Source organism: Meriones unguiculatus, chromosome 7 (assembly GCF_030254825.1).
Source record: "Meriones unguiculatus strain TT.TT164.6M chromosome 7, Bangor_MerUng_6.1, whole genome shotgun sequence".
NCBI lineage: Eukaryota > Metazoa > Chordata > Mammalia > Rodentia > Muridae > Meriones > Meriones unguiculatus.
The window spans coordinates 80453935-80480034 of record NC_083355.1 but is presented as its reverse complement, the minus strand read 5'-3'; the positions used below and the strand labels follow the sequence as shown (position 1 = coordinate 80480034).

The following is a 26100-nucleotide window of genomic DNA, read 5'->3' as shown; positions in this document are numbered from 1 at the left end:
TTTAATATCTCATTAGTGCACTCACAATATCATAGATATATGAAAGGAGCACATGCACTTGTTAATTTGAACAAATCTAACACGGCAACTGAAAAATGTCACTAGACCATGTTTTAAAATGAAAATAAATTTGGGTGGTGTTAAAAATGAAAGAAAGAAAGAAAGAAAGAAAGAAAGAAAGAAAAACATTCCTTCTAAGAACTTAAACTGATAAGGTTTTCCAGTGTTACAAATGGGACTACATCAAATATTGCTTTTCAAACTACCTATTTTGTATTTGTTTCTCAGTATGTAAGCAGACATGTGTTTACTTCATTTTTGTATTGGGTATTGGATTCAAGACTGTTTTATGCTAGATACATGCTCTACCACTGAGCTACATTCCAGCCTTATTTTATATTTAGATATAAATATTAAATATTTATATTTTATATAAATATATATGGGAAATACATATTGATTGCATAGCTGGTAAATGGGAACAGCAAACGCCAATAAGAAAAAAATCACACTGAAAAATTCTAAAGGTAACAGGTATTTCAATATCAAATTCAGACACAAAGCATATATTCTAAATTTTAAAAGTTAAAGTTCAAGCATTGCTAGTGCCAGAAAACACAGTGAACCTAACTGCTTAGTGATGACCGTTTTAGCTTATGACACTTTTGCAATCTCCAACTTGCCCTCTGGTTCTAGTATTCCTTCAGTCTCATAAAAATATCTCTACATACCACAAAGTCCCAAACTCAAAGAGGAAAAGCATGGGGCTTTTAAATGAAGACCAAATCCAGTGCTGCGGCCCTAACCCTAGCTTTCCCGTCAGCATGTCTGGGTCCCTGCTCAGTTCTGCCGCTGTCATCATATCTCTTTTATGTTGCAAAAATTAGAAGCACTTTCCCCTGCCTGAGACATCATGAAGATGAGTAATGGCTCCTGGCTTTGCTTTGAGGCTTTGCTAAAATGAAATGTGGACACAGCCAGCCAAGTGCATTCTTCCACATCTCAGCATATGAACCAAAGCAGCACTTGTGAAACCGTTTTCAAGTTCCACTCTGTCTCATGGCTGTTTCTTCAAATGCTGGTGAAAGTCACAAACTGGACTGATGGTTGGAGCATATTGAACAACAAGCCTTAAGAATATTTAAAACATTTGACTGTAGAGCTTTTGTCTTAGGAGATGAGAATAAAGCCAGGGAACTCATTAGATATTTAATCATGCCACAAATTACACTGGGAAAACAGGGCTAACCTAAATGTGCCACAAAGTGGTTAAGTAAATCATGGTAGGGACACCTAATAGAAAAATACAACCTTGAAAGCCCATTGATAACAACAAGAAAATGCCAATATTATTTTAAGTGAAAAAAAAATCGTTCAAATACAATCTATGAAGTAAACACATAAATGGTGAATAAGTCTTTAGTCATTTTTCTTTCGCTTTCTGTATTTTTGAAGAAATGGGTTGTTCAAATATGATGACTTGAGGGGCAAATGAGACAGTTTATTGTTAAGAACCGCAGTGCCAAGGGTACTGGCACAGGCATTTGATCCCAACTACTGCCCACTTGAGTTTGGGAATCTGAAAGCACCCGCAGCACAGCAGGACCCCCGCTGCTTCATCATAACAAAACAGGCAATAAAGAGCTCCGCCTCTTCTACAAAACTGAGTGCTTGCAGTTAAGCTAAATTTTTACTTTTTATTTTCCTACAGCTAAGTAATTTGATGCTTGATGTATTAGCGAGGAATTTTGAGAGGGTTGTTTTTTGTTTGTTTGTTTGTTGGCTCCTTCATATGTTTTACACCATTATCAAGATTTAGAAGGTGTTCCAGAGACACAAAAATACAATGTTGATAACCAGCGACAGCAGTGGCATATTCCTACAAAATAGGAATTATATTAATTATTTAATTAATGCAGCCTTCTACAAGTAGCACTTAGAGCAAACCTTTCTTCTACTAGCTGAAACAATCGCCAGCAGTATATTTTAGAAGTCTTTTTTTTTTTTTTTTTTTTTTGCTATTAAAAGAAATCAGTGCTGTGTTCTGAAGGATTGGAACCTGTAAGTCGTAACCAAGTAAATGGGGAGTTTTTCCTTAATGTGCGTCAGGCCCGATACTCCTGGCCTCTATGGCAATCACTGGAAAGCTGCTTCCCATGAAACCATGGAGCATTTCCAGCTAGTTATGCCAGTGTGCTGTCCGCCTAGCATTTTTTCCTCAATGAAATAGGACAATTAATAAACTCTGGTTACAGTATGAGCCCAAGTTTCAGCAGAAGCAATATTATCTTTGGATCTGGATTGAGGGACACAAGTTATCCAAACAGCTCAACTCTCAGAAAGTTGGCCATTTGGAAAATACTCTTATTATTCTGAAATTCTTTTCTTTCTTGTGTTTTCCATCATTTTCTCCTTGCTTTTTTTTTCCCCAACAGTGCATGAAGGGCATGACATTCTATTCTCGAATATCCGCTAATTTTGAGACTGCTTCTGATCTTTCTTAATATACATTTCAGTGTCATTGTGCCAATCGTATATGGCAGGATTAACAATCTTTACATGTACTAAAAGAAAACAATGATAAGATACTGTGGCATTCTTTCGGCTAGCAACAGAGTCGCTAATACTGCATGCAGAGGAAGGTTCTGGATTCCTAATTTACGAGTTAGCTGTGCAGTGAACGATATTTACACAGTCATAGCCTATTAACGGACACACTGGCTTTCAACTATTAAACTCAAGCCATAGCTAACATGGAGAGTTTAAAACTCATTACAAAACACAAAATAAATGCTATCTACTTCAACAATGTAAGGCAGTGGTTCCCAAGCTGTGAGTTTTGTGACCTCTTTCACAATCTTTTTCTCCAAAATTATTTACATTACAGTTCATAAGAGTAGCAAAATTACTAAAGTAGCATTTGAAAAACTAACGCCTACAGGTGGCACCCAGACATGGCAAGGCATGATGGGAAACTTGGCTTCTGAACCTGTACAGGGGACAGCAGGTTATGAAGGAATGAATGTACTGATTCAAGATGCCAGCAAAAGGTTTATAGCAGCTGTTGCTGCTGGGTTCTCTTCTGTTTTACTCCCAGAGTAGATTTTCTTCTTCTTCATCTTCTTCCTGCATTCAGTTCTAAAAAAGATTGGGAGGATAGCTGAAAAATCCAAAGTTTTACTCAATTCTCTTGTTGCAGAAAAGATTGCAGAGTTGGCTATGCACCTAGAGTTTGCAAGTAGAGGCTGAGGTGCTTGGAAAGTAAAAAGTGCCAGTGGAAGGAGAACAAAAGGGTTCAGGCCTGGTGTCTAAGAGTGGGAATTTCCTGAAGGATGAGACAGGAAAGAAAACTAGGCTGTAAGGCAGATTGCTGCCCTGCCCTGCCCCACAGCACCTGCATGAGGCAGGAGGCCAGGAAGAGCAGGAGGCTGTACAAGGCAAAAGGGTTAATGTGGTGCCAAATGTGCCACCAGAGGAGTTGCTTGGGGCTACATAGGCCCCATCAGCTTTCCCAGTCTTTGTGCAACCTATGCCTGCTAGTGATGGTGGTGAGGCTGATGATGAGATGTCACGATGCCCAATAACAATGCAAGATCTAAAACATTTTAAAGAGTCTATTGTATAGTATGAAGTGAATTCATCTTTCATTAAAAAAATTCAGTAACTGGGCTATGCAAAACAAACTTATTCCCCAAGATTGGAAGGGATTGGTGTCAGCTGTGCTAGAAGCTCATCAGCACTTTCAGTGGCTATTGTGGTGGAGGAATGATGCCACAAAAAAAGAACAATGGAATAGAGCAGGAAGAATAAATGTTGCTAAAGATCAATTGCTTGGTGAAGGGCGTTATGCTGACTTGAGAACAAATCCGATCTGATGATGTCATAATTGAACAATTCCTGTTGCAGTGTTAAGAGTGTGGGATAGGGTTGAGAAGCCTGGGAAAACATGCAGCATGTTTACAAAGATAGTACAAGGCCCTGAAGAGGCCTCAACCGATTTCTTACAGAGACTGGGTTCAGCTCTAAATAGAGCCATACCAGACCCTGAGCCAGACAAGCATTGATACAGATCTTGGCGTGTGAGAATGCAAATTCTGAAGTAAGAGGGTACTTAGACCATTAAAAGCATGAGCATCCCCAATAGACAATGGATAAGAGAGAGAACTGATGTTGGCTTTCAGGAGCATCATGCCAATATCATAGGACAAGCATGGCTAGAGCTCTCAGCCATCAAAATACCCGTGCTTTAATTGCAGTGATTTTGGCCATTTACAAAGAAACTGTAAGGTTAAATAAGCTTTAGAGCTCCAAATAAGAGAAGCATTAACTCTGAGAAATTCTACTTGTGCTGGGAACAAGCAGAGTCTGGCTGCAATGGAATACAACGGCTACCAGGGTTTTGCAGTCGCTGTGACAATGAAACATTGGTCTTGGGATTGCCACTCCAAGAGGCACATACACGGTATCACTTTGCCACTGGGAAACTTATCAGCTTGAAGCTCCGCAGCAAACAATATGAGCAGTCTTCCGTTGGACAGCCAGTAGGTAACAGGCAGGCAGGAAAACCAAAACTAAGAACCTTGGCTGTGATGCAGGCTACTGAAGACTGAGCAGCTTTGGATCTGGCTACAGATAAACCTCTTACCCTATCCCCAAGAGTTGAATCTTACAAATTAAAAGTTAACCACAGCTGTTTATGGTCCTTTGCCTTCAGGAACAGTAGGAAAAATCTTGGGAAGAAGTGGATTAACGTCCAAAACATTTATTGTGCATCCAGAAACTGTAGAGGGGGATTGCAAGGAAGAAATTAAAATCATAGCATAAGTAAAAAAGGAGATACAAATTAATGCAGGGAATAGAATTGCTCAACTCTGACTGTTTCCTTACATCAAGGATAAAGCCTCTCCAGCAGACAGAACAGAGACATTTGAAAGGACTGGAAAACGTGCGTTCTGGCAAACAGTGGTTAATTATCAGAAACCTAAATTAATATTACAAATGAATGGTTTTGAAATAGAAGCTTTGGTAGATACAGGAACCAATGTCAGTATCCTCTTTCAAAAGTCTTGGATTGGCCATTTCAGAATGTTTACACACAGTTTATGGGAATTGGTAATTATGTCAAAAATGACAAAGTATATGGTGGATTAAATGTGTGGGACCAGAAGGACAAACAGGGAAATTGAGACCCTATGTGGCTGACCTAACCATAAATCTTTTACAACAATGGGGTACTCAAATTAATATTCCTGCAATCCCAGAGACAGCGAATGATGAAATTAGAGGTGAAATGGTAGATGCTCCTGGGGAAAATATTGATAATCAAGAAGAATCACAACTGTGCCCACTGTTTAAGCACAGGACATCACAGGGATTTAGTTTCCAAATTTGTAAGAGGGGCCACTGCTGAAATACCAACAGTCCTAACCCCTAAAATGGTTATTGAACAGACCTGTGTGGCAAGAGAGCAGTGGCCCGTAACAAAAGAAAATTTACAGGCACTTGAACAATTGGTACAAGAGCAGCTCAAGGCTCAATATATAGAAGAGTCTACCAGCCCATAGAATTCCCCTATGTTTGTTGTAAAAAAAAAGAAATCAGGAAAATGGAGGATGATAATGGATTTAAGAGCAGTGAATAGAGTCATTCAACCAATGGGTCCTTTACAACTTAGAATTCCTTTACCTTCTTTGTTATCTAGACCTTAGCCTATAATCATACTTGACTTAGAGGATTGCTTTTTCACTATACCCTGCAGGATAGGAAAACGTTTGTTTTTCTCAGTACGTACTCTGAACAATAGTGGTCCAATAAAGAGATACTCCTGGAGGGTGCTTCCACAGGGAATGTTAATAAACCAACTTTATGTCACTATTTTGTGCAACAGCTGTTAGAAATATTCATAGGCGGTTTCCTCAGTCTATCATTTATCATTACATGTATGACGTTTTGTTGGCTGATTCTGATGCAGATACTTTAGAAAAGAATGTTTAAGGAAACAAAAAGAATTCTGCCATGCTTGGGGTTACAGATTACTTCAGAAAAAAAATACAAACAGAAAATTCACTTAGCTATTTGGGTTATAAAATAAGTTAACAAAAAATCAGACCACAAAAGGTACAGATTTGTAAGCGCCAACTGCAAACTCTTAACAATTTTCAAAAATTAATGGGAGACATTAACTGGCGGAGGCCTACAATTGGTACTTATGATTAAGTACTTATGAGTTAAGTAATTTGTTTCAAACATTACAAGAAGATTCAGATTTAAACAGTCCAAGGTGTCTAACAGCTGAAGCAGAAAAGGTTAATTCTGGTTGAACAAAGACTGTAATATGCAGATGTGAATCAAAGTGATTCTAAACTTGATTTTGTATTTTGATCATTTTGCCTTCAATTCATTCTCATACTGGGCTCATTATGCAAAGGGAAGACAGTATTATGGAATGGATGTTCTTGGCATATAAACAAAATGAAAAAAATTAAAGACATACATAGAAAAAGTTTCTGAATTAATTATAAAAGGTAGAACAAGACTAGGTCAGTTGTCAGGAACAGACCTCGCTGAAATTGTAGTGCCTCTTACTAATTCTGAGATTATATCATTACGGGTAATCAATGAAGTTCGGCAAAGAGCTTGTAGTAATTACTTGGGAGAAATTAATAACAAATATTCTAAAAGCAAATGTATACCATTTATAAAAAGAACTAACTGGATTCTTCCTTGTATTATAAAGGGAACACCAGTTCCTGAGGCACCTACATTCTACACTGATGTAAACAGCATGGGAACGGCAGGACATAAGTCAGAAAAAATAAGCAACAGTCCATCTGAAGTAGAAACTACCCAGTATATATTAGTCATATTTGGTCTCATATAGGTTTGCCAGGTCCATTGGCACAAGGAAATGAAGTTGTTCAAGTGCTAATGGGAAATGTGTTAGAAGCCTCAAATTTTCATGAAAAACATGTTAATAGTAAAGGTTTAAAGAAAAAAAAATTCTCTACCACGTGGCAACAAGCCAAAGAAATAATAAAAATGTCCTATGTTTTCTCCATTACCAAACTCCATCACCGGCTGGAAGTAACCCGAGGGGGTAACAAAAATAATTTCGGCAGAAGGATGTGTTTAATTTTGCAGAATTTGGAAAACAAAGGTCTGTACGTCATACCACTGATACATACTCAGGGTTTCAATGGGCAACTGCTTTAAGTTTTGAAAAGGCTGGTTGTGTAATCACACATTTATTGGAAGTAATTGTGGTTATGGGTATACCCGCACAAATTAAGACTGATAATGCACCTACATATGTATCCAGTAAGATGAAGCAATTCTTTAAATATTATAAAATAAAGCACATTGCTGGTATACCACACAATCCTACGGGATAAGCAGCTGTAGAAAGAGCTAACTGCGCTTTAAGAGATGTTTATCAAACAAAAAAGAAGAGCAAAGACCCCTCAGGGACCAACTAAATAACTCTAAATGTTCCCATATAATATTAGTGAAAAAGGAACACAGCAGCTGATACTGTTATTATAGAAAAAAACTGTATAAGTAGATCAACCCATTTATTATAAGTATGTGTTGACAGAAACCTGCAATAGTTTTGAGATGAGGACGTGGTTATGCTTAAGTATCTACAGGAAATGAAAAAAAATGTGGTTACCAACAAAACTTATAAAGATTAGATTTGACCTGGGAAGACCTTCTACTAGCTGAGACATGAATGTCTTCATATTGTCAATGAATCTTATTGGCTACCTGGTCCTCATGATGCAAAAATGGACCTATAATATTACCTTTAAAAGTTTATTTTCAGAGCAAAAAAACAGATAACAATAAGAATAAAGCAAGTACCCCAGATGATCCAGCCTTACAGACTGCCTCAGTTACTGTTTCCTCAAGAATCTACATCCAGGTCAGCTTCAAAAGGGCTGGCCCAAAAGATCATCCCTCAGACACTGGACAGAAAACAGTCACTGGACCGGAAACACAGAGACTAGATCGAAAATACAGAGATTGGGGAAAAAAATACAGCTAGCATTTCAAACACTTGGCCAATATCCTAATTTTCTAAGGGTATCGGAAGATTTTTTTAACCCCAGACAGGAAGAAGTAATTTTAAGAAGACAACACCCCTATTCCCAAGAGGTGGGGTGGGTGTTTTTGACCATTTTGTGGATTATGGATTGGTCATGGTGAGGGAGGAGAAAAAGTAAAGGGTAAAATAAAAAATGTCTTTCTTTCTCCTTTCTATCTTTCTTTTTCTCTTCTCTATTATATCTTGTGTTAGGGGAAAGGGGAATAACAAAAGACAAGAGAGGATATAGGATTATAGGATAAAAGGTAGATTACTGAATCTACTAGTCTCAAATATTTTACATTGGTATAGATTATTGTATATTGATAGAAATTTAAGATCGTTTTGTTCAACTTTTGCTTAATGTATTGTACATATGCAACTTATTTTAAAATGGGGTATAAAATTCTAGTCTTATGAAAGGTAACTATTGAAAACTGTTCAAGATGATGGGAGGTGCAAGTTAGTAATTAGTCACCTATAAATAATCTGACTTGTAGTCTTGTTAGATACTAGTTTACTTAATCACAGAAACAAGCTTTATTTAGTCTCTTATATGTTTTCAAGGTCAAGCAGATAGTACATAGCTAGAAACAAGTAACGTTTGTCTATTTAGACATACTGAGATAGACAGCCAGATAGTCAGATAGGTATATGATAGACAGACAGACAGACAGATAAATAGATAGAAAAAGATAGATAGAATTATACAGTATATAATGGTAAATAGCTAGAAGGTCTTCAAACACTTCAAAGAGTTACAGAAAATGACATTTAAAGATGTTTTAATAATAAAAGGACTTTCTGACACATAGGCACACCTGTTCTGGGCAGCATCTCTAATCTACTTCAAAGAAGGTGATGGGAATCTAAGAAATAAATGTGGCCCTTGTGGGTGGGGGAAAGGGAAAGAGGAACTGTCCTTTACCTGCTGATAACAGGCTGGCTGTCCAAACTGTTGGCAAGCAGGACCCTGGAAAATTGACTGTCCAACTTTGCAGAGACTAGTTAGGCCAGTCCTTCAAAATTCCTGCCTCACAGAAAAGCCTGTCAGGTATTCTGCACGGGTAGGCTGAAGACTGGATGCTCCAATGACACAGAGAACCCTCCAGTGACTGTTCAGGCAGTTAACTCTCTGTCATTTCTATAGTTCTGGAAGCTGTTTGCTCCGTGCTTCCTACATACTTAGGTAATATCATTTCCTTCTCAAGTCTCTAATGGGGTCGAAGACTGCATAGTCATAGTTTTACTACAATTAAGCTTAAGACGATGATTTATGTCTAAAAAGATGTTTTAAGGTCTAGACAGATGTTTTGAGGTTGACAGACACAAAATATGCTAAGAAAGTGATTTAGGATTCACGACGATAGGATAGTAGAATACTTTTTCCAAGATTTCCAAATACAAATGAACTCTAGACATTGTAAATGTAATCCTTACATGATAATTCTCATAATTCTTACTATACCTAGTTTATTAACGTTAGAGAAAAAGCCATTAAAAAAAAACAGAAAAGGGAGATATATAATGGGAGTTTTAGTTTTCTTAAAAACTCAGTTATAATATGCAAACATGTTTTTGTTAACAAAACATGTTTGTTAAAATCCCAAATGAGGGGTATAAATATGATAGCCCAAAGGAAGAAGGCACGACAGCTTGGAGGAGGCTGATAAAGGACTGCTTGCTACATTTACTCGAGATCTTGACAACTGAGATTGGTATCACCCCCAAAAAGAATCCTACAACCCTACCCAGACAGTAGAAGTAAAGAGGTCTATATCCCCTTTCCAACTTTCTTTTTCTCCTATCTGGGGTGAGGGTGGGTGGAAAGGAAGGTATAGGCTTTAAAGACCCCCCCCAAAGTAGCAATTGAAAAACTAGCACCTACAATTACAGTTATATAGTAGTAATAAAAATACTCTTATGGTGGAGGGTCACCACGCATAGGAACTGTATTAGAAGGTTGTGGCATTAGGAAGGTTGAGAGCCACTGATGTAAGAAAAGAACATGCTCTACAGAAAGGAGAGACGAGAGCTGAAAAGAACTTTCCAAGTCAATGGAAACAAAACTAAGGCTTTGTATATTTTGTAGTGACATGTAAAATGATCAGTGATGGACTACTGAGTAGAAATGGAAATCCAGAGTGGGGCGGGGATCACCTGGCACACCTGAGCTGCCTTTACTGTTTACAATGAAGAGTTGACAAAACAAAACAAAAAAAACAAAACTCAATAAATAAGAGATTATAATTTAAATGAGAAAAGGCAACTGCCAAAAGAAGCAGGAAAGGAATGAAGTAGAAAGGACTCCACATACCTCATAAGCCTACATGTTCCCCACACTTATAAGCATATATTGGGTCTATAAAAATATTTATTTTAGCCAGGCATGGTGGTGCACATTTTTAATCCCAGCACTTGGAAGGAAGAGACAGCTGGATTTCTGTGAAGTAGAGGCTAAGCTGGTCTATGTAGTGAGTTCCAGGGCAGCCAGGCTATGTAGAGAGATCCTGTCTCAAGACAACAAAATCCCATTTTATGTGTATGAGTGCTTTTCCTGCATATCTATCAGTGCACCATAATCATACCTGGTACCTGCAGAGGCCAGAATAGTGTATCAGATTCCCCTGGACTGAAGTAACAGACTGTTGTGTGATGGTTTGAATAGGAATGGCCCCAATGGATTCATGAGTGTGAATGCATGGCCCATAGGAAGGTGTGGCCTTGTTGGAGGAAGTGTGTCACTGTGGGGTGGGCTTTGAAGTCTCCTATGCTCAAGCTATGCCCAGTGTGGACCACAGTCTCCTTCTGCTGCCTAGGGATCAAGATGTAGAGCTCTCAGCTTCTCCTCCAGCACCATGTCTGCTTGAACACTGCCATGCTTCCTGCTGTGATGATAATGGACTTCACCTCTGAAAATGTAAGCCAGCCTCAATTAAATGCTTTCCATAAAAGAGCTGCCTTGGTCATGGTGTCTCTTCACAGAAATGAAACCTCACTAAGACACTGTTGTGCGCCACCCTGTGGGTGCTGGAAATCGAACCCAGGTCCCGTTGAAGAGTCAGGGCTCTTCAACTCTCTCTAGTCCCAAGCATGTAATGTTTTTGATAAAGATAACAATAAACAGCAGTGAGATGGTTTAGAGTTTATTCCATCCCTGGAACCCATATAAAGCTTGGAGAAGAAAACTACCTCCATGAAGTTGCTCTCTGGCCTCTATACACGTACCATGGTACACATGACCAATTCAACATACACATACGCATACACACTAACAATAAAAGTGAATGTTGAAGGAACTCACGTCCATTCTTCCCTACCCAAAAATAGAAAGTTTAGCTTCTGGCAAGGAAATTCTTAGCCTAACGTCAGGTAAAATGAATAGAGCACACACACACACACACACAATCTAACCCATGGTTGTACAGCTTGGCAAGTACTTTTGGCCCATGTAGTTCTCTGTCAGATAGAGTCTGTGTACTGTGGGATATTCAACAGGAACCCTGGCCTTGACACGCTGGATGCCAAGAGCACTGTGTCCATCCACCCCATCTCTGGGCACAATAACCAGGAATTTCTCAGCCATTGCCAGATGCCCTGGGGATAGAAATCACACCCAGTCAAGAAGCAGTAATAAAAAGGAAGGCAAAAGAATATTAACCCACTGAAGCAGGGTCAATGAAATGATTCACTCAATTAACTCTGACTGCATTAAACTGTGCTCACTAATCTAAAACTGAAATAGAGGAAAATATAGTGTGGACACCTAACTACCTTTCCTAATAAACAAATGGTTGCAGAGAAATATGATCTGGAAAATGTGCCTTGCTGTCACCTCTTTCAGTTTCAGTTCTGAGTCTCTCACAGTCCTAAATGGAATTCACTATAACCTACACGTGATCTCAAGCCCTACCCACAGGATACCCAGCCCAATTCTGGGCAGAGTGAACCGAAAAAAGACGCCCAGGTGTCAGTTTCCTCAGACAATGCTATGTTGGTGTTTAACATATAAATATTCATAATCTGTTATAAACACATAAGGAAATCTCAAAGGTCATTTTGACTACTCGTCATTTAGCTGTTTTGATTCGGGATCCTAGTCTGCAGACCATGCTGACTTTGAACTGCTGATCCTCCTGACTCTGCCTCTGAGTGTAGGATTACAGGCACATGACCCTGTGCCTGCAGGACTACACAATTTTTGGCATGCATGTTAATTTTTTACCAGGAAAGTGAGATCTCTCCATAGTTCTAATACTTCCATTCAATTATCACCTATCTCCAGCTTTCATTGAATGTCCTCCTGTGTTGAGGGCATGGCAGACTATGAAAATGATGGCTAGTGGTTTGGATATAAACTCAATTTCCAGGAACACAATTACCATACAAATGCAGGACTTACTCCTAACACTGCATTAGGGCTTTACCAGAAACGTGTTTCGAAGGAAAAAAGAAAATCACACCAGCAACATGTCTTTTGTTTTGGTTTGTTATTACAGTGCTGTGGCATTTTCTTACTGTAAGCAGGGTTTAGTTCACTATGCTGTAACCAATTATGACAAATTTGATGGCTTCAAAAATCAGAAAATTATTGCTTCAAGGTTTGGAAGGACACAGAACTTCAAAATCAGATTCACTGGGTCTTAATGAAGGTGGCGACTTGAGCCCCTCCTTCTGGCGAGAATCCTCTCCCAGCCTCTTCAGCCTCTGCTGGCTCCCGGATCTGTGGCCAGGTCTCTCCGATCTCTGTGGCCACACTGTACCTTTCTCTCTTGTTCCTTCAAGACATGTGACTGAATTTAGAGCCTGGCAAGACAGTTCTCCATTTTGACATCCTGGGCCACTTCTGTCAAATGTCTTCTTTTGACATATGGCGAGACACAGGTTCCAGGCATGCAGATATCGACTGAAGAGCAGCGTGCAGAGTGTCAGGCAGGCAGGCTGTCGCATCTAAGGAAGTTTCCTATCAGATAGGGAACAGCATCTGGGAAATAGCTGATGTAAAAGGTGGTACTCAGGTACGGTAGCACACTCTTAAGCCACAGCAGTCAGGAGGCAGAGAGCCAGGGAATATTCCTAGAAGACTATGCTGAAAGGGATCTTAATCTAGCAGACACAAAAGCATATCCTGTGCATTGTACATAATGTACCTCAAATAGCTTACCACTATTAGTGAATAAAGTACATATTTAGCACACTGGAGCTCACATCATTTGTCATGTACTTGTCTTTCCTGCTAGACAGAGTTTTTCAGGGAAGGAACTGATTATTTCTGTATACCTAAGAGTTAAAGGCTATTGAAGGAATGAACTTCTACCCTCGTGTCAGGTCTAAGACCAGTCTACCCACATATACCCCCAAAGACCACACCTTCAAAACTGATATTATTTTTAATTTTGAGCCACCTCTGCCTTCTGTGTTCCATTAATAATGCTGCTATTAGCCAAGCAGCCCAGACCAGAGCTCCTTCACCTCCAGTCTTCACTGTCACATGAATATCTTTCCTCTTTTGACTCCACATACTGCTCAGCCCATCTCTTTCCTTTATCCCTGTTGCTGCTGCCTTGATCCATCCCTATTTTATTCCTAAGACTGCTGTGCTGACCTAACCTCTCATCTACTCAAGTTCTGATGGTAGACATTGGAGCTAGCCACCCTGCAAAAGACCCTGAGTGCAGTAACAGGCTGGCAACAGCGCTGTGCTTTTGTGGCATTTAGACCTCCTGCATGGCTGCTGTCCTGGGAGTTTCCTTTTCTGCTCTCCTGGATTTCTCATTTCTGTTACTCCTGAACTGGGCAGCATATTCCTACTCTTCCACGGCTCATTACATAGGTATATTGAGGGATTGTTTCTTAGGCCTTGCATGTATGAAACGTCATCACTGAAACTTCACATTTCCACTGAGTTTTGGCTGGGTACGAACTTCTATTTTAGAATCATTTTTCCCCCAAGAATTATAAAAAGACTGGTCTACAGCCCACTTTACGGCTCTGTGAAGACTTGTGCTGCTATGGCATGGATTTTAACCTCCTTGTCTGTATGAGGCGTGCATCTGAGGTGTACTCACACCTGTGTGTGGTGCACACGCTCCGTGTGGAAGGCCGGGTAAGATGTGTATCACTCTCTGCCTTGCTCCGTGGAGGCAGTTTCAGGCGGAACCCGGAGCTCAGGCTTCTTGGAAAGGCTGGCACAGTCACAGCCGCTGCAGGACGCCCAGCTTGTCACGTGGGTGGTGTGAGCCGAGCCTTCCTAACAAGCACTTCTAACCAGAAGTCATTTCCCCAGTACTCTTGGTGTTTTTCTGTTTGTTTCTTCTGGGTATGTTTTTAAAGATCTATTTATTTTATGTATATGAGTGTTTTATCTGCATTTACATCTGCCAGAAGAGGGAATCAGTTCACATTATAGATGGTTGTGAGCCACCATGTCATTTCTGGGAATTGAACTCAGAGTAGACAGTGCTCTTAACCACTGAGCCATCTCTCCAGCTCCATTCTGTGTACATTTTTAAGATACCACCTTGTAAAGCTGGCTTTCCCATCATTTGCAACACAATTGATGTGGATTATTTCACAGTGATTATTCTAGAAGAAACATTTTATTGTGGAAACTTGTTTTCTTCAGTTGCACCAGCTCTTCTGTATTATTTGGTTCATAACTTTCTGTCATTCCATGTCTCTCCTGCAGAAGTTCAGTAGTTCGCATGTTGTTCTCCTGGACTGATCTAACTTTCTTATGTTTTTCTTTCATTTTCAGATGAGACTGGCCACATTTAATGGGGTATGGCGGTAATCTTTACTACCATTTTTAAGCTCTTTGTCCTTCCTAGTGACAATCCCTAGAGATTTCTTTAAGTGTTCCAATTCAACTATAACAGTAATTTTATTTTACTTTCACTCTGCTTCCTTCTCTTCTCTTTCCTTTTTTTTTCTCTAACTTCAACGCACTTGTGGTTTCTGGACACTTTTAATATTATTTTCTTGTTCTTTTACAGATTCATTATTTTTTATTTCAAATCTCAGAATGCATATTTTTATTCTAGATTAAAAGACACCCTCATCTGTTGTTCCATTTTAAAAACTATTTTTTCTCTTGCCATTATTATATAATTATATCATTCACTGTCCCTTTCCTCCCTCTAAACCCTCTCATCCACCCCTCCTTCCTCTCTTTCGAATTCACGACCTCTTCCTCCATTAACTGTTGCATATATATGGTATATGCATAATTATTTTTAAGTATATGAACACAACCTGCCCAGTCTGTACGATGTTCCTTGTATGCATGTTTTCAGGCTTACCATTTGGAATTGGATAATCAATTGGTGTGTCCTTCCTGGGGGAGACTACATTTCTCCCTCTCTCCAAATCCCTTAGTTGTCTTAGTTCTTTATGCATGGTTGAGGCCTTGTGGGATTTGATGGGTGCATTATTATTAAGTTTTTACTTTTCACCTTGTTCCTGTATTATTATCTCTCTCCATTTGCTTTTCCTTTTTAGAGTGTTTGTATAGCCTCAGCAAAATTAGGGAAGTGTAGACTGTGATATACTTCCAGCCTCACACATAATGCTACATTCCCACCATAGAGCAATGCAGGTATTGTTACCAAGGAGCTCTGACCTCTCAGTATCATACAAAATCCACAGCTGACAGGAAGGCTCCCTTTTGGTGCTAAACATTCTATAGATCTTGATGAGTATATACCCACCATTATGCCAGCATACGGCACCTTTCTTCTGCCCTAAGTATTCTTGTATTCATTCATCCTGCTTTCCTAAAACCCCTGGTAACCACAGACTCCTTAAGGAGTCACAGTTTTGCCTTTTCACAATGTCCTACAGCGGGAACCAAAGCATCCGTAATCTCTTCAGGTTGGTTTCCTCTTTCTCACCAAAGCGTCCGTAATCTCTTCAGGTTGGTTTCCTCTTTCTCTTAGTTGTATATATTTAAGATGTTCAACATGGTGTTTTGATACACATGTTGAAATTATGATATTCAAGGAGATAATCATACTTTTTTATTTTTTATTTTTGGTTTATTGAGTTGGGTCTCTCTGTCTTGATGGTTCCTATACTTGCCTTGTAGACCAGACTGGCCCCAAGCTCACAGAGATCTGCCTGTCTCTGCCTCCCTGAGTGCTGGGATCACAGACATGTGCCACCATGCTCAGCTGCTCTTTCTTGATTAAGAGCAACTGAAATCTATTCTCTTGGCAAATTTCAAGAAAAATGTGATATTAACTACAACCAACACACTGTACTGCAGCTCTCTAAACTCCACATCCTGCTTAATTTTGTGTCCCTCCACCAAGAACTTCCCATCCTTCCCTCCCTCAGTATCCTTGGTAAACAGTTTTATTCCATTTTTTTAAACTAAACTTTTTAGTGTCCACATGTAAGTGAGAACAAGCAGCTTTTCTATCGTCTGGCTTATTTCGCTTAATCACTATCATAATGCTTTCCAGGCTCCTCCATGCCCCCAACACTGGCAAGACTACCCTTTTGAGCCCATTTTTAAAGGCTGGATGATATTCTAATACACAGAGACTACTGATTCTTTATTTGTATTCATCAACTGAAGGAGACACAGAATGTGCCTATATTTCAGCATTGGGAATAATGTCACAATGAAGAGATGGCATAGATTATCCCCATGAGGTATTGATTTTGTTTTCTGTGTATACACTCCTACAAGCAGAACTGTTGGGGCATATGATTCCTCTCACCTACAATACACTTTTATGAATCCTCCCTAATGCTTCAGGGCCTGGTGGTTCATTTCTTATTAGTACAGAATAATTTTCTGTTGTTACAACATCACAATTTACTTAGTCATCTACTGAAGGATATTTTGGTCACTCCGTGAATTGAGCAATTATAAATAAAAGTTCTATAAACATCTACATGCTAGTTTTGTGTAGACGTAAGTCTCTGGGTAAATGGCAATGGGAGTAATCCTGCCAGACCTTGTGGTACAGGTATGGTTTCGTAAGAATAAACAACAACAAAGGTCTCCCGAAGCATTCCGGGGTGGTGGAGAAGGCAGTTTCTCTTGTTCCCACCTTTCCCAGCCTCTGCTGTGCCTCTGTGCTGGTTCTGTCATTTAAGAATATTTATGAAGGCATCTCACTGTCGTTTCTGTGTTTCTTTTTGTGGTTGTTTCAGCACAAATCTTTCTCTGCTGTCTTGCACGACTTGGCTTTCTGTTGACAAACTGTGAGGCACTAAAAGGGTAAGTGGAAGCTCTGGCTTAATCATAGGACTGTCACACAGATAAAACCATGTCTTCCTTGAAGGCCTCCCTCCACCCTCATTATTTGTAGTTGGAGCTATTTTTCTATAAAAGTACTTCTCTGCTTGTTCTGTGTTGGTCTGCTGCTGTGTATTCTGATACTAATTACTCGCCCCCAAGATCTGGTTGATGCCCAGATAAGTACATCTTTACATATGCCGGTCTTTGTTGTGTGAATCTTGTTCTACCTAATGTAAAGTTGATTGGTTAATAAAGTTGCTGAAGCCTGTAACTGGGCAGAAGAGAAACAGGCAGACCTTAGGTCCCTGGGATGGACTAGGAGCATGCGACTAAGGGAAGTGTACCCTGAAGACAGACTAATGGAGCAGAAGCCACCCAGGAGTCATCAGGTTGGCAAGCAGTGGACATTTATGTGGGTTTTAAGGGTAATATGATTAGAATACCTCAGAACCTGCCCAGCATAGTGCCTACAGCTTAGTAATAAATCATAGTCTGTGTCAATTACTGGGGAACTAGCTAAAGAAAACTGCTGCCGTATTACAGTGCTCCAGAATACTTGTTCCCATCTGCTGATGGTGATGTGGAAGCCAGGGGAGGGAGGGCAACTGTTCTAATCCCAGAGCATAAGCCATGTTTTCACAGAATGACCAGCAGCCACTAGCAGCTTCTGAGATGACATCATGTGTAAGACCTGTGATTCTGTGATTCTGTCCCAGAGAGAACTCAGCATTCACCACAGACCTGACATCTTACATTCACAACTTGTTTCATTCTCATGACAATCTTAGGAGGAAAGTGTTGTTAAGACCACTGTATAGTCAACAAAGTAAGGCTGGGTGCATGTGGTACCTTGATATGCCTCCTCAGTACCCAAGAAAAGTCCTGACAGACTGCAACCTGCTAAAAATTTAAAGTAAGAGAATTTCATGTGAAAAGATCCTTTCTTTTTTTCTTTAAAGATTTATTTATTTGTTTGTTTATCTATCTATCTATCTATCTATCTATCTATCTATTATTTAATGTATAAGAGTGCTCTATTTGCAGGTTCACCTGCAGGCCAGAAGAGGACACCAGATCACATTACAGATAGTTGTGAGCCACCATGTGATTGCTGGGAATTTAACTCACGACCCTGGAAGAGCAGACAGTGCTCTTAACCACTGAGCCATCTCTGCAGCCTCTGATATCCTTTCTTTTTATAAACATGAAATAGAGATGTCTCTTCACTTTAAAAAAAAAAACAAACAAACTGTCGGGAGCCGCATTCGCCATTACAAGATGGCGCTGGCTTCCTGCTTCCTGGTTCTTGTCAGTGCTGTATCTTGCAGCAGCGCATGCGCCACAGGATGCTAATACGGATTTGAGTGCTCTCCCTATCAGAGAACACATGCTAATTGGGTATTGTGCGGAGCACCAATTACAGACGAGCACGTAGCCCTGCGGGCTATTTAAGCAGAGCACTCACAAGGCTTGAGGTCCTTCTCCATCTACTTTCAAGAGCTTCATAATAAAGATTCTGCTGGACAAATCTTCGGTTGCCGCGTCATCCTTATCGGCGAAGGCTGCGCGCGACAAGTGGTGCCGAAACCCGGGAACCGCCGACCCCGGGCAGAGGAACGACTCGAAGGACCCCCGACTGCTCGTCGGAGGAAGATTCAAGCCAGCAGAGTGAAAAGCTGCAGCACTTTTCAGCAAGGTATGATTTCTGTGGTCTGGTGTATTCCGTTTCTCGTTGTTAGTTTCGTTTTTGTTTTAAAGGCCAACGGGCATTGTCAGACCATCAGGATAGTCTATCAGAAGCTGAGAAGGGAAAAAAAGGCTAAGCAGGAAAGAAAGCCAATAAAAAAGAAAGTAAAAGGTAAAGATAAGCTAGCTGAACTTGAAAAAAGGGCAAAGCAGCTTGCAAAGAAGGAAGAAGAGCTCTAACAGCGAGCAAAAAACTTAAAGCTGTTGCCTGCCTCTGAGAAAGGGGTAAGTAAAGGTGAGGAGGACCCTAAATTGTATCCTCTCCTCACTGAGTTTAAAAATTATACAATATCGTCCTCTTCCGAGGAGGAGACGTCCTCCGAAGGAGAGGATCAGCAAGAGTCATCTGACTCTGAGGAAGCAGGGCTTGATCCTGCTGAACAAGCGGCCAAATATGAATCAGAAAGATATGGCCCAAACCCTCCTCCGCCTTATGCGCCAGGGTATGGTGCGACAGCGCCTCTGCTTGAGGAGAAGAGCCAGAGTAAAGATAAAAGAAAGGTTAAGACTTCTAACTCGCTGAAAGGCCCGGATCCTATTTTAATAAGATCCAGGGGAGCTGTCTGTGTTTTTCCACAGGAAGAAAATCCATTCTGGGTACCGGAGTGCCTCACGCGAAAGCTCGTGACAGCTGAAGATGATCTTTCAACAGACACACCTGCTACTGCTTAAAGAATCAAGGACAGCGAGGAGGACCACTAATTTTACCCTGGGTTTCTTCTGCCTTTTCTTACTTCAGATTGGGTGGGGGTGGGAATGTAACCTTGGTTGCAGGACTGCTCCTCTGTTTTTGGTTGCTTCGCAAGTTCAAAAGACAACAACATGCAAAAAATGTGGCCATCATTCAGGCTATGCTGGCTGTCGAACAGGGAACATCCCCTCAAGTCTGGTTAAACATGCTTAGCCGTTGAGACACTGTCAGAACTCATGGCACTCCTGACGGGCACAGGTTCCCATTGCACCGGGATGCTGTTCTGATCAGACCTTTGCATCTCCCAGGGCTCAGGTTCCCATTGCACGGGGTTCAAGGTGCAAAGGGTCTCTTATACTATGTAACCTCCTCGATCGCTTATACTGTTGAGTCAGTGAGCTGATCGGATATCTCATAGTGTACCGTTTGGCTTTGCTTGTAATTTTTAAGAAAGGGGGAGATGTCGGGAGCCGCATTCGCCATTACAAGATGGCGCTGGCTTCCTGCTTCCTGGTTCTTCTTGTCAGTGCTGTATCTTGCAGCAGCGCATGCGCCACAGGATGCTAATATGGATTTGAGTGCTCTCCCTATCAGAGAACACATGCTAATTGGGTATTGTGCGGAGCACCAATTAAAGACGAGCACGTAGCCCTGCGGGCTATTTAAGCAGAGCACTCACAAGGCTTGAGGTCCTTCTCCATCTACTTTCAAGAGCTTCATAATAAAGATTCTGCTGGACAAATCTTCGGTTGCCGCGTCATCCTTATCGGCGAAGGCTGCGCGCGACAACAAACAAACCAAAAAACTGATTTCTCACCAGTGACTCCAAGTTGAACACAGTACCACTTTATAGTAGGCAATCAGCCGAAGGGGGAGATTAACCACATACAATTTTCTAGTCTCACAGAATGCACTGAGAAGAAGCCTACCTCCATTGAGTGCCTTACAGTGACTGAGGAATCAATCAGCGAAGACAGGGGCAGCAGTAGGAGGAGGTTAGTTCATGGACCAAGCAAGCTACAAAAGGAAGAGAAGAGGAAAGAAAGAGAGAAACAGGTGTTTTCACTTTATGTTCCCCAGAGCCAAAGAACAACAGTGTCAGAATGTTAAGGATAAATGATCTGAAAGATAAAATTAATATTATTTTTTAACTCTATAAATTTAAATACTGCTCTCAAGTAACTAAAATCGACCGCCACACAGTTGACTCAAGTCTTTTAACAGGACTTAACAAAAGAATATATTACAATGTTGGAAGAATTATACTAATTTGAAGAACTTTTTTCATGAGAAGAAGTTCAGTTTTTCAATTAATATTCCTGGCAGGATTTACAAATGCTATCTATCTAAAGGTATCGTTATTCCTGAACTCAGGATGCTGTTACAACAGCCTGCTATCTTACACTGTCTTCTGGTATTTTTATCTGTCTTCACATTCACCCTGGAGGCAGAGGCATGCAGGGGGATGCCGCTGGATAGTCAAAGCCACCCAGCTGCTGATACAAGCTGAAGCTCTGTAAAGGTCACCGGGTTGATTCGTTACAAATTCTGTTCATTAAAAAAACAACCAAGTAGGTATTTCTGATGCACAGACAAGAAAAATAAAATAAACAGAGTTTTAGAACTCTGTTCTCAAGATTCTTAAAATTCTCAAAAACACCTTTAGGGTTCTCATTTGTTTGAGCCTAGAATAATACCGCTTTAAAAAAAAAACCCCTATTTTTTGTACATGTACATGTATGCTGCTTCTGTAAGTCTGAAAGCCACAAGACCATTGAGAGCAAAGTGAGCTGACCATGCAGAGATATAGCTTGTGTTGGACTTCCAAACAAATCTAATCCAAAGATAAGAGAGATCAGGTGATAAAAACACCAACTTTCATCCTTACCACAAGAAAACAAAACCGATATCCACAGCATTAATGATATATGCTCCCTGGAAATTAGATTCTTGGGGCTGTGTGTGTGGTGCTGGAGTTTGAAGCCAGGGTCTTGACTGTGCTTGCTACATCTGTGTGCTCCTGCTGCGCTATACCTCCACCCACAGACACCAGAGCTCAGGCATTTGCTTCTTATGCAAACAGGCTTAAGAGACTGGATCAAGTAAACAGCGTGGTTTGTTGCTCACCTGTCTGGATGCACATAGTAAGCAGGAGATGGACCGAGTAAGAAGCCAGGAAAGCGACCACCAGCAGCAAGAAACTAAAATGTAAAAGAACACACGGTTACGTTTTCCCCAGACTTGCCCTCTTTCATCTCTCCTTTGTTCACAGTCAGACAGAACTACGGATATTAAAGAAATGTTCCATATTTACCAAGTTGCACTTAAATCAAAATGAAGTGCTTTTAATGTTAAGAGAGAAATCAGAAAAAAATAAACTTTACTTAAAACACAAATTCCTCATTTTGCCCTGTCTGCTGACAGTCAGCTCACCAGTGATCTAAATATTTCCCTTTAATGACTAATTTTTCCTGTTTAAGTCTCACTGTCTTCTTCTTGTCCCATCTTCCAAACTCCTTCCCTTTCCAGTGATGCGAACCCATTAACTGTAGCCTTACTATGGTTTTATGTATATCTATTACCATAGCTTTACTATGGTAATATCAAGATGACAATTCCTGGGCTCTATGGAGCATACACACCTTTCCAGCTCAAACCCAAACAATGCAACCAACACATTTCTAATAACATAATTTAAAAACCTGTGTAAACACTGTGACAATAGACAGCATAGATGCTTCTGCTTATTCTCAGGAAGATCCTGACAGGGCAGGCTAGCTCTATCACTGTCCTCAGGATACCACACCAAAGTTATAGAAATCCTCTTTGTGATTCACTTAATACGTAATACATAGTAAGCAGCCACTAAAATGACATCAGAGACCTCACAAAATAACAGTCTGATAATGCCCATCTGGTTTCACATAATGGGCCCACTGTCAGTGACACACACCTTCACGTAAAACTCCAATATATAAAACATGAATTTTTCATCTTATAAAAAAAATCTTAAGAAGAAAAAAACTTCTTTAATTATGGGCTGCCTAACATGTCACATACAGTTTTTGAAACTGTCAAAGCTTGTGAGCACACTCCATAACAAAAGCAAAATACTTAAAAGCTGTTTTATCTATCAAGAAGTTTGGAAAAAAGAAAAGAAACTGAAAAGAGACTTTGCATTTTAAGTTGACAGAACAAACAAATGGCAACCTGAACAAACAAGCAAAGGGGAACCCGGTGCTAGAAGCTCAGTATGAGATCTGGTTCCAAAACATCTCAGAGCTCAGAGCAGAGATGAACTTGCAAAAACAAAGCCACCCATGACAGTAAAACAATGAACATACAAAGCACTACGCAAACAAGAAGCCAGAAAACTGTCCTGGGCTAACTGGCTGGGGTGGCTTGCACGGCAATGGTGCCCACAGCTTAGGCCGAGCACTAACTGTCTGGTTAGCAAATGGTGAGCAAATTAGAAAGGATCAGGAGGTGTGTCTTGTTCAGTGTCTCCTGCGTGTGGATTGGGAATGTAAGTTCTCAGCTATTCTCCAGTGCCTTGCTGGGCCTGCCTGTGGGCCACCAGCCACACCTCCCAGTGTGATGAGGATCCTGGGCTCACTCTCTGACACTGTATGCAAGCCCCCAGTCAAATCTTCCTTCTATAAGCTGCCTTGGTCATGGTGTCTAGTCACATCAATGGGACACGGAAGCCAGCTCTTGAAACTAGGCACAGAACATGCACCGGGCTCCCAAACATTAAAGAAGTATTATTTAGCAACAAGAGGAGGCAAGAAGGATGTTCTATTCGCACTTAAAAAAAAATTGCTATTAGCCTTTAATTACAGCGCTCAGGGTGGCAGAGGCAGGCAGGATCGATGTGAGTTCAAGGCCAGTCTGATTTACAAAGCAAGTCCAGGACACAGAGAAACACTGTCTTAAAAAAAAAAAAAAAATGCCTGGCTGACACAAGTTTCAATTCACATTGGCCAACCTGACACACATAAGTTTGAATAAGAGACTTTTAAAATTATAAAAGTTGTAGATCAAGTTTTTTTTAATATTAGCTAAATTTTTAGAGTAATAAAAAAATCAACATCAGTCCTGTACTGCAAATGCTGTTTGGGTTAACAATCAGGTCTTGACAATATGGCTGTCAGACTCATAGTGTAACACACGTTACTCATGTCATGGTGAAGCTGGGGAAACAGGCTGCTACACTGTCAGCCATAAAATGTACAGCACATGCTTTCACATCTAACATAGATTACACACTAAGAATAATCAAATCATTAGTTCAGAAATCAGCTGTTACAGCACTGCATTTGTTATACTATCAGACCGTATTTTTTTTAAAATCATGGTTTTAGAGTACACTTTTTTATTGTTGCTGTTGGTTGGGTTTTTGAGGTTGGGTCTCACTTGAACTTCTGGGGCTGAGGAACACCCTGAATTCCTTACCTTCTTGTCTCTCCCTCCCAATTCCTGGTATTATAGGTGTGTAGCACATTCCCTCTCATTACGGGGGAATGTTAACTATAAAATAGTCTTGGACCAATCCTTTGGGTGCTTCAGAAAAGGCCTTGTCACAGGCAATGCAGCTTCAGGTGTATATTGCCCTAAAGACCTCCCGGTGATCCTGGCTCTCAGGGAGTGACTGTGTTTCTGCCTTAATTTTAAAGAAAAAAGTTAGAAAAGGAAAATATGAAAATAAGAGTTGATTAAATTTTAAAAAGCTTACAGAATAAGGAGATAAAGAAAGATTTTTATACCACATATGATGTTTGTGTTTTCGGCTGTTTTAACAAGAATCAAAAAATTAACAGAAGTCTCTTAAAAGCAGTCCTGTGACCTCCTCTCATAGTCCTGTCCTATCCAGGAACAGAAATTTTCTTTCATAGGATCTTTTGTATGTTTAGGTGCACAAATACCTTTATGTTACAACTGTTTACTGCATTTACTACACTAATATGTATGAGATGAGTTTTGGCCAAGGAGCAACAGGCTCTATCATATAGCCTAGATGAGTGGGAAGCTTCACCATCTAGGTTTGCTTTAGTTCTCTATAAAGGTCACTTAACAATGGACCGGCTTTGTGCCACACTTCGGAACACGGACACCCCATGTGGTAAAGCTCCCCTATTTTGGTTAAGCAATGACAATTCCCAGAATCAAGTGACTTGTTTTTCTAGATCCTCACCCTCTGTGCCCTATGGACCCCCAGTAATGGCTGACCAGGAAAGGTGCTTATCTACCACATGACAATCTCAGCACTCACCTTATCTCCCTAGCTACCCTTAACAACCACCTGCCAAAAAGGCAAAGATTTCGGTAGCCTTCCCCTTTCCTGTAAGCCAACAGGCAGATCCTTATACCAGAGCCACCCTCTATAGGTGCTTTCCAAACAAAGTTTATGCTATCCCTAGTTTCCTTCTTGATGTTCTTACAAAAAAATGTACAGCCCTCAGGCAATGCTTAACTGTATGTAGCATCCCTCCAAGCTACAGATGAGTTAGGCGCAAAGATAACAAAACAACGCTAAGCCTCGGAAATAATCCAACCAGGGATTGTAGAGCAGTAACTTCTGGAGTTAAAATTCCTTATCCAAATAAAAAGATGATGACAAAAGACAAAAACAGGCCTCACCTAAATCCAAGGATACCGGTGTTAGCCATCACATAAGCCAAGCCAAGGATGCCACTTCCCATGATGGCGTTCATCACATTGAAGACTGAGAAGCCAAACGAAGCACCTGGGGATCCCTGTCGGTGAGGTTCCTGTAAACACACATTTTAACCACATTAGATGTTTGAATTAGGAAGTTAAAATATGTCAAAACACCACTACACATTAAACTGTAGAGCCAACCTACAAACTTAAGGATTTCTGTGAAACATTAACTAATTAACGAGGACATGGTTAGTTCTTTGGTCAATGTAACACAGGCTAGAGTCATTTGAGAAGAGTTGGAAGAATATCCTTATCAAATTGGCCTGAAGGCAAGACTGCGGGGGAGGGCATTTTCACAACTGATGTGAAAGGGCATAGCCCACTTTAGGCAGTGCCATCCCCAGGCAGGCTGTTCTGGGACTAAGGAAAGCAAACTGAGCAGGCCAGAGGGTCAAGCCAATAAATAGTATCCCTCCCTGGCCTCTGCTTCAGTTTCTGCCTCCTGACTTCCCTTCATGGTGGACTGCAGCTGTGAGGTGAAATAAACGCTTTCCTTCCCAAGCTGCTTCTGTCATGGTCTTCATCACACCAACAGAAAGCAAATTTGGACATAACACTTGTTCCTTTTCCTTTCCTTTTGACCTCTTGGTACAACTTGAGGAA

General features: G+C 40.5%; 1 protein-coding gene across 5 annotated transcripts in view; it reads right to left on the bottom strand.

Annotated features, from left to right (window-relative positions):
- Nucleotides 1-26100, bottom strand: part of Slc38a6 (solute carrier family 38 member 6) — a 67322-nt gene that overhangs the window by 40198 nt on the left and 1024 nt on the right. For all 5 annotated transcript variants that reach the window (XM_060387640.1, XM_060387641.1, XM_060387642.1 and 2 more), the window contains exons 2-3: nt 25414-25544; nt 21901-21974 (exon numbers count right to left, since the gene is read on the bottom strand). In XM_060387640.1, coding sequence (XP_060243623.1) covers nt 21901-21974; nt 25414-25544 — 205 coding nt within the window. The remainder of the gene's footprint in view (nt 1-21900; nt 21975-25413; nt 25545-26100) is intronic.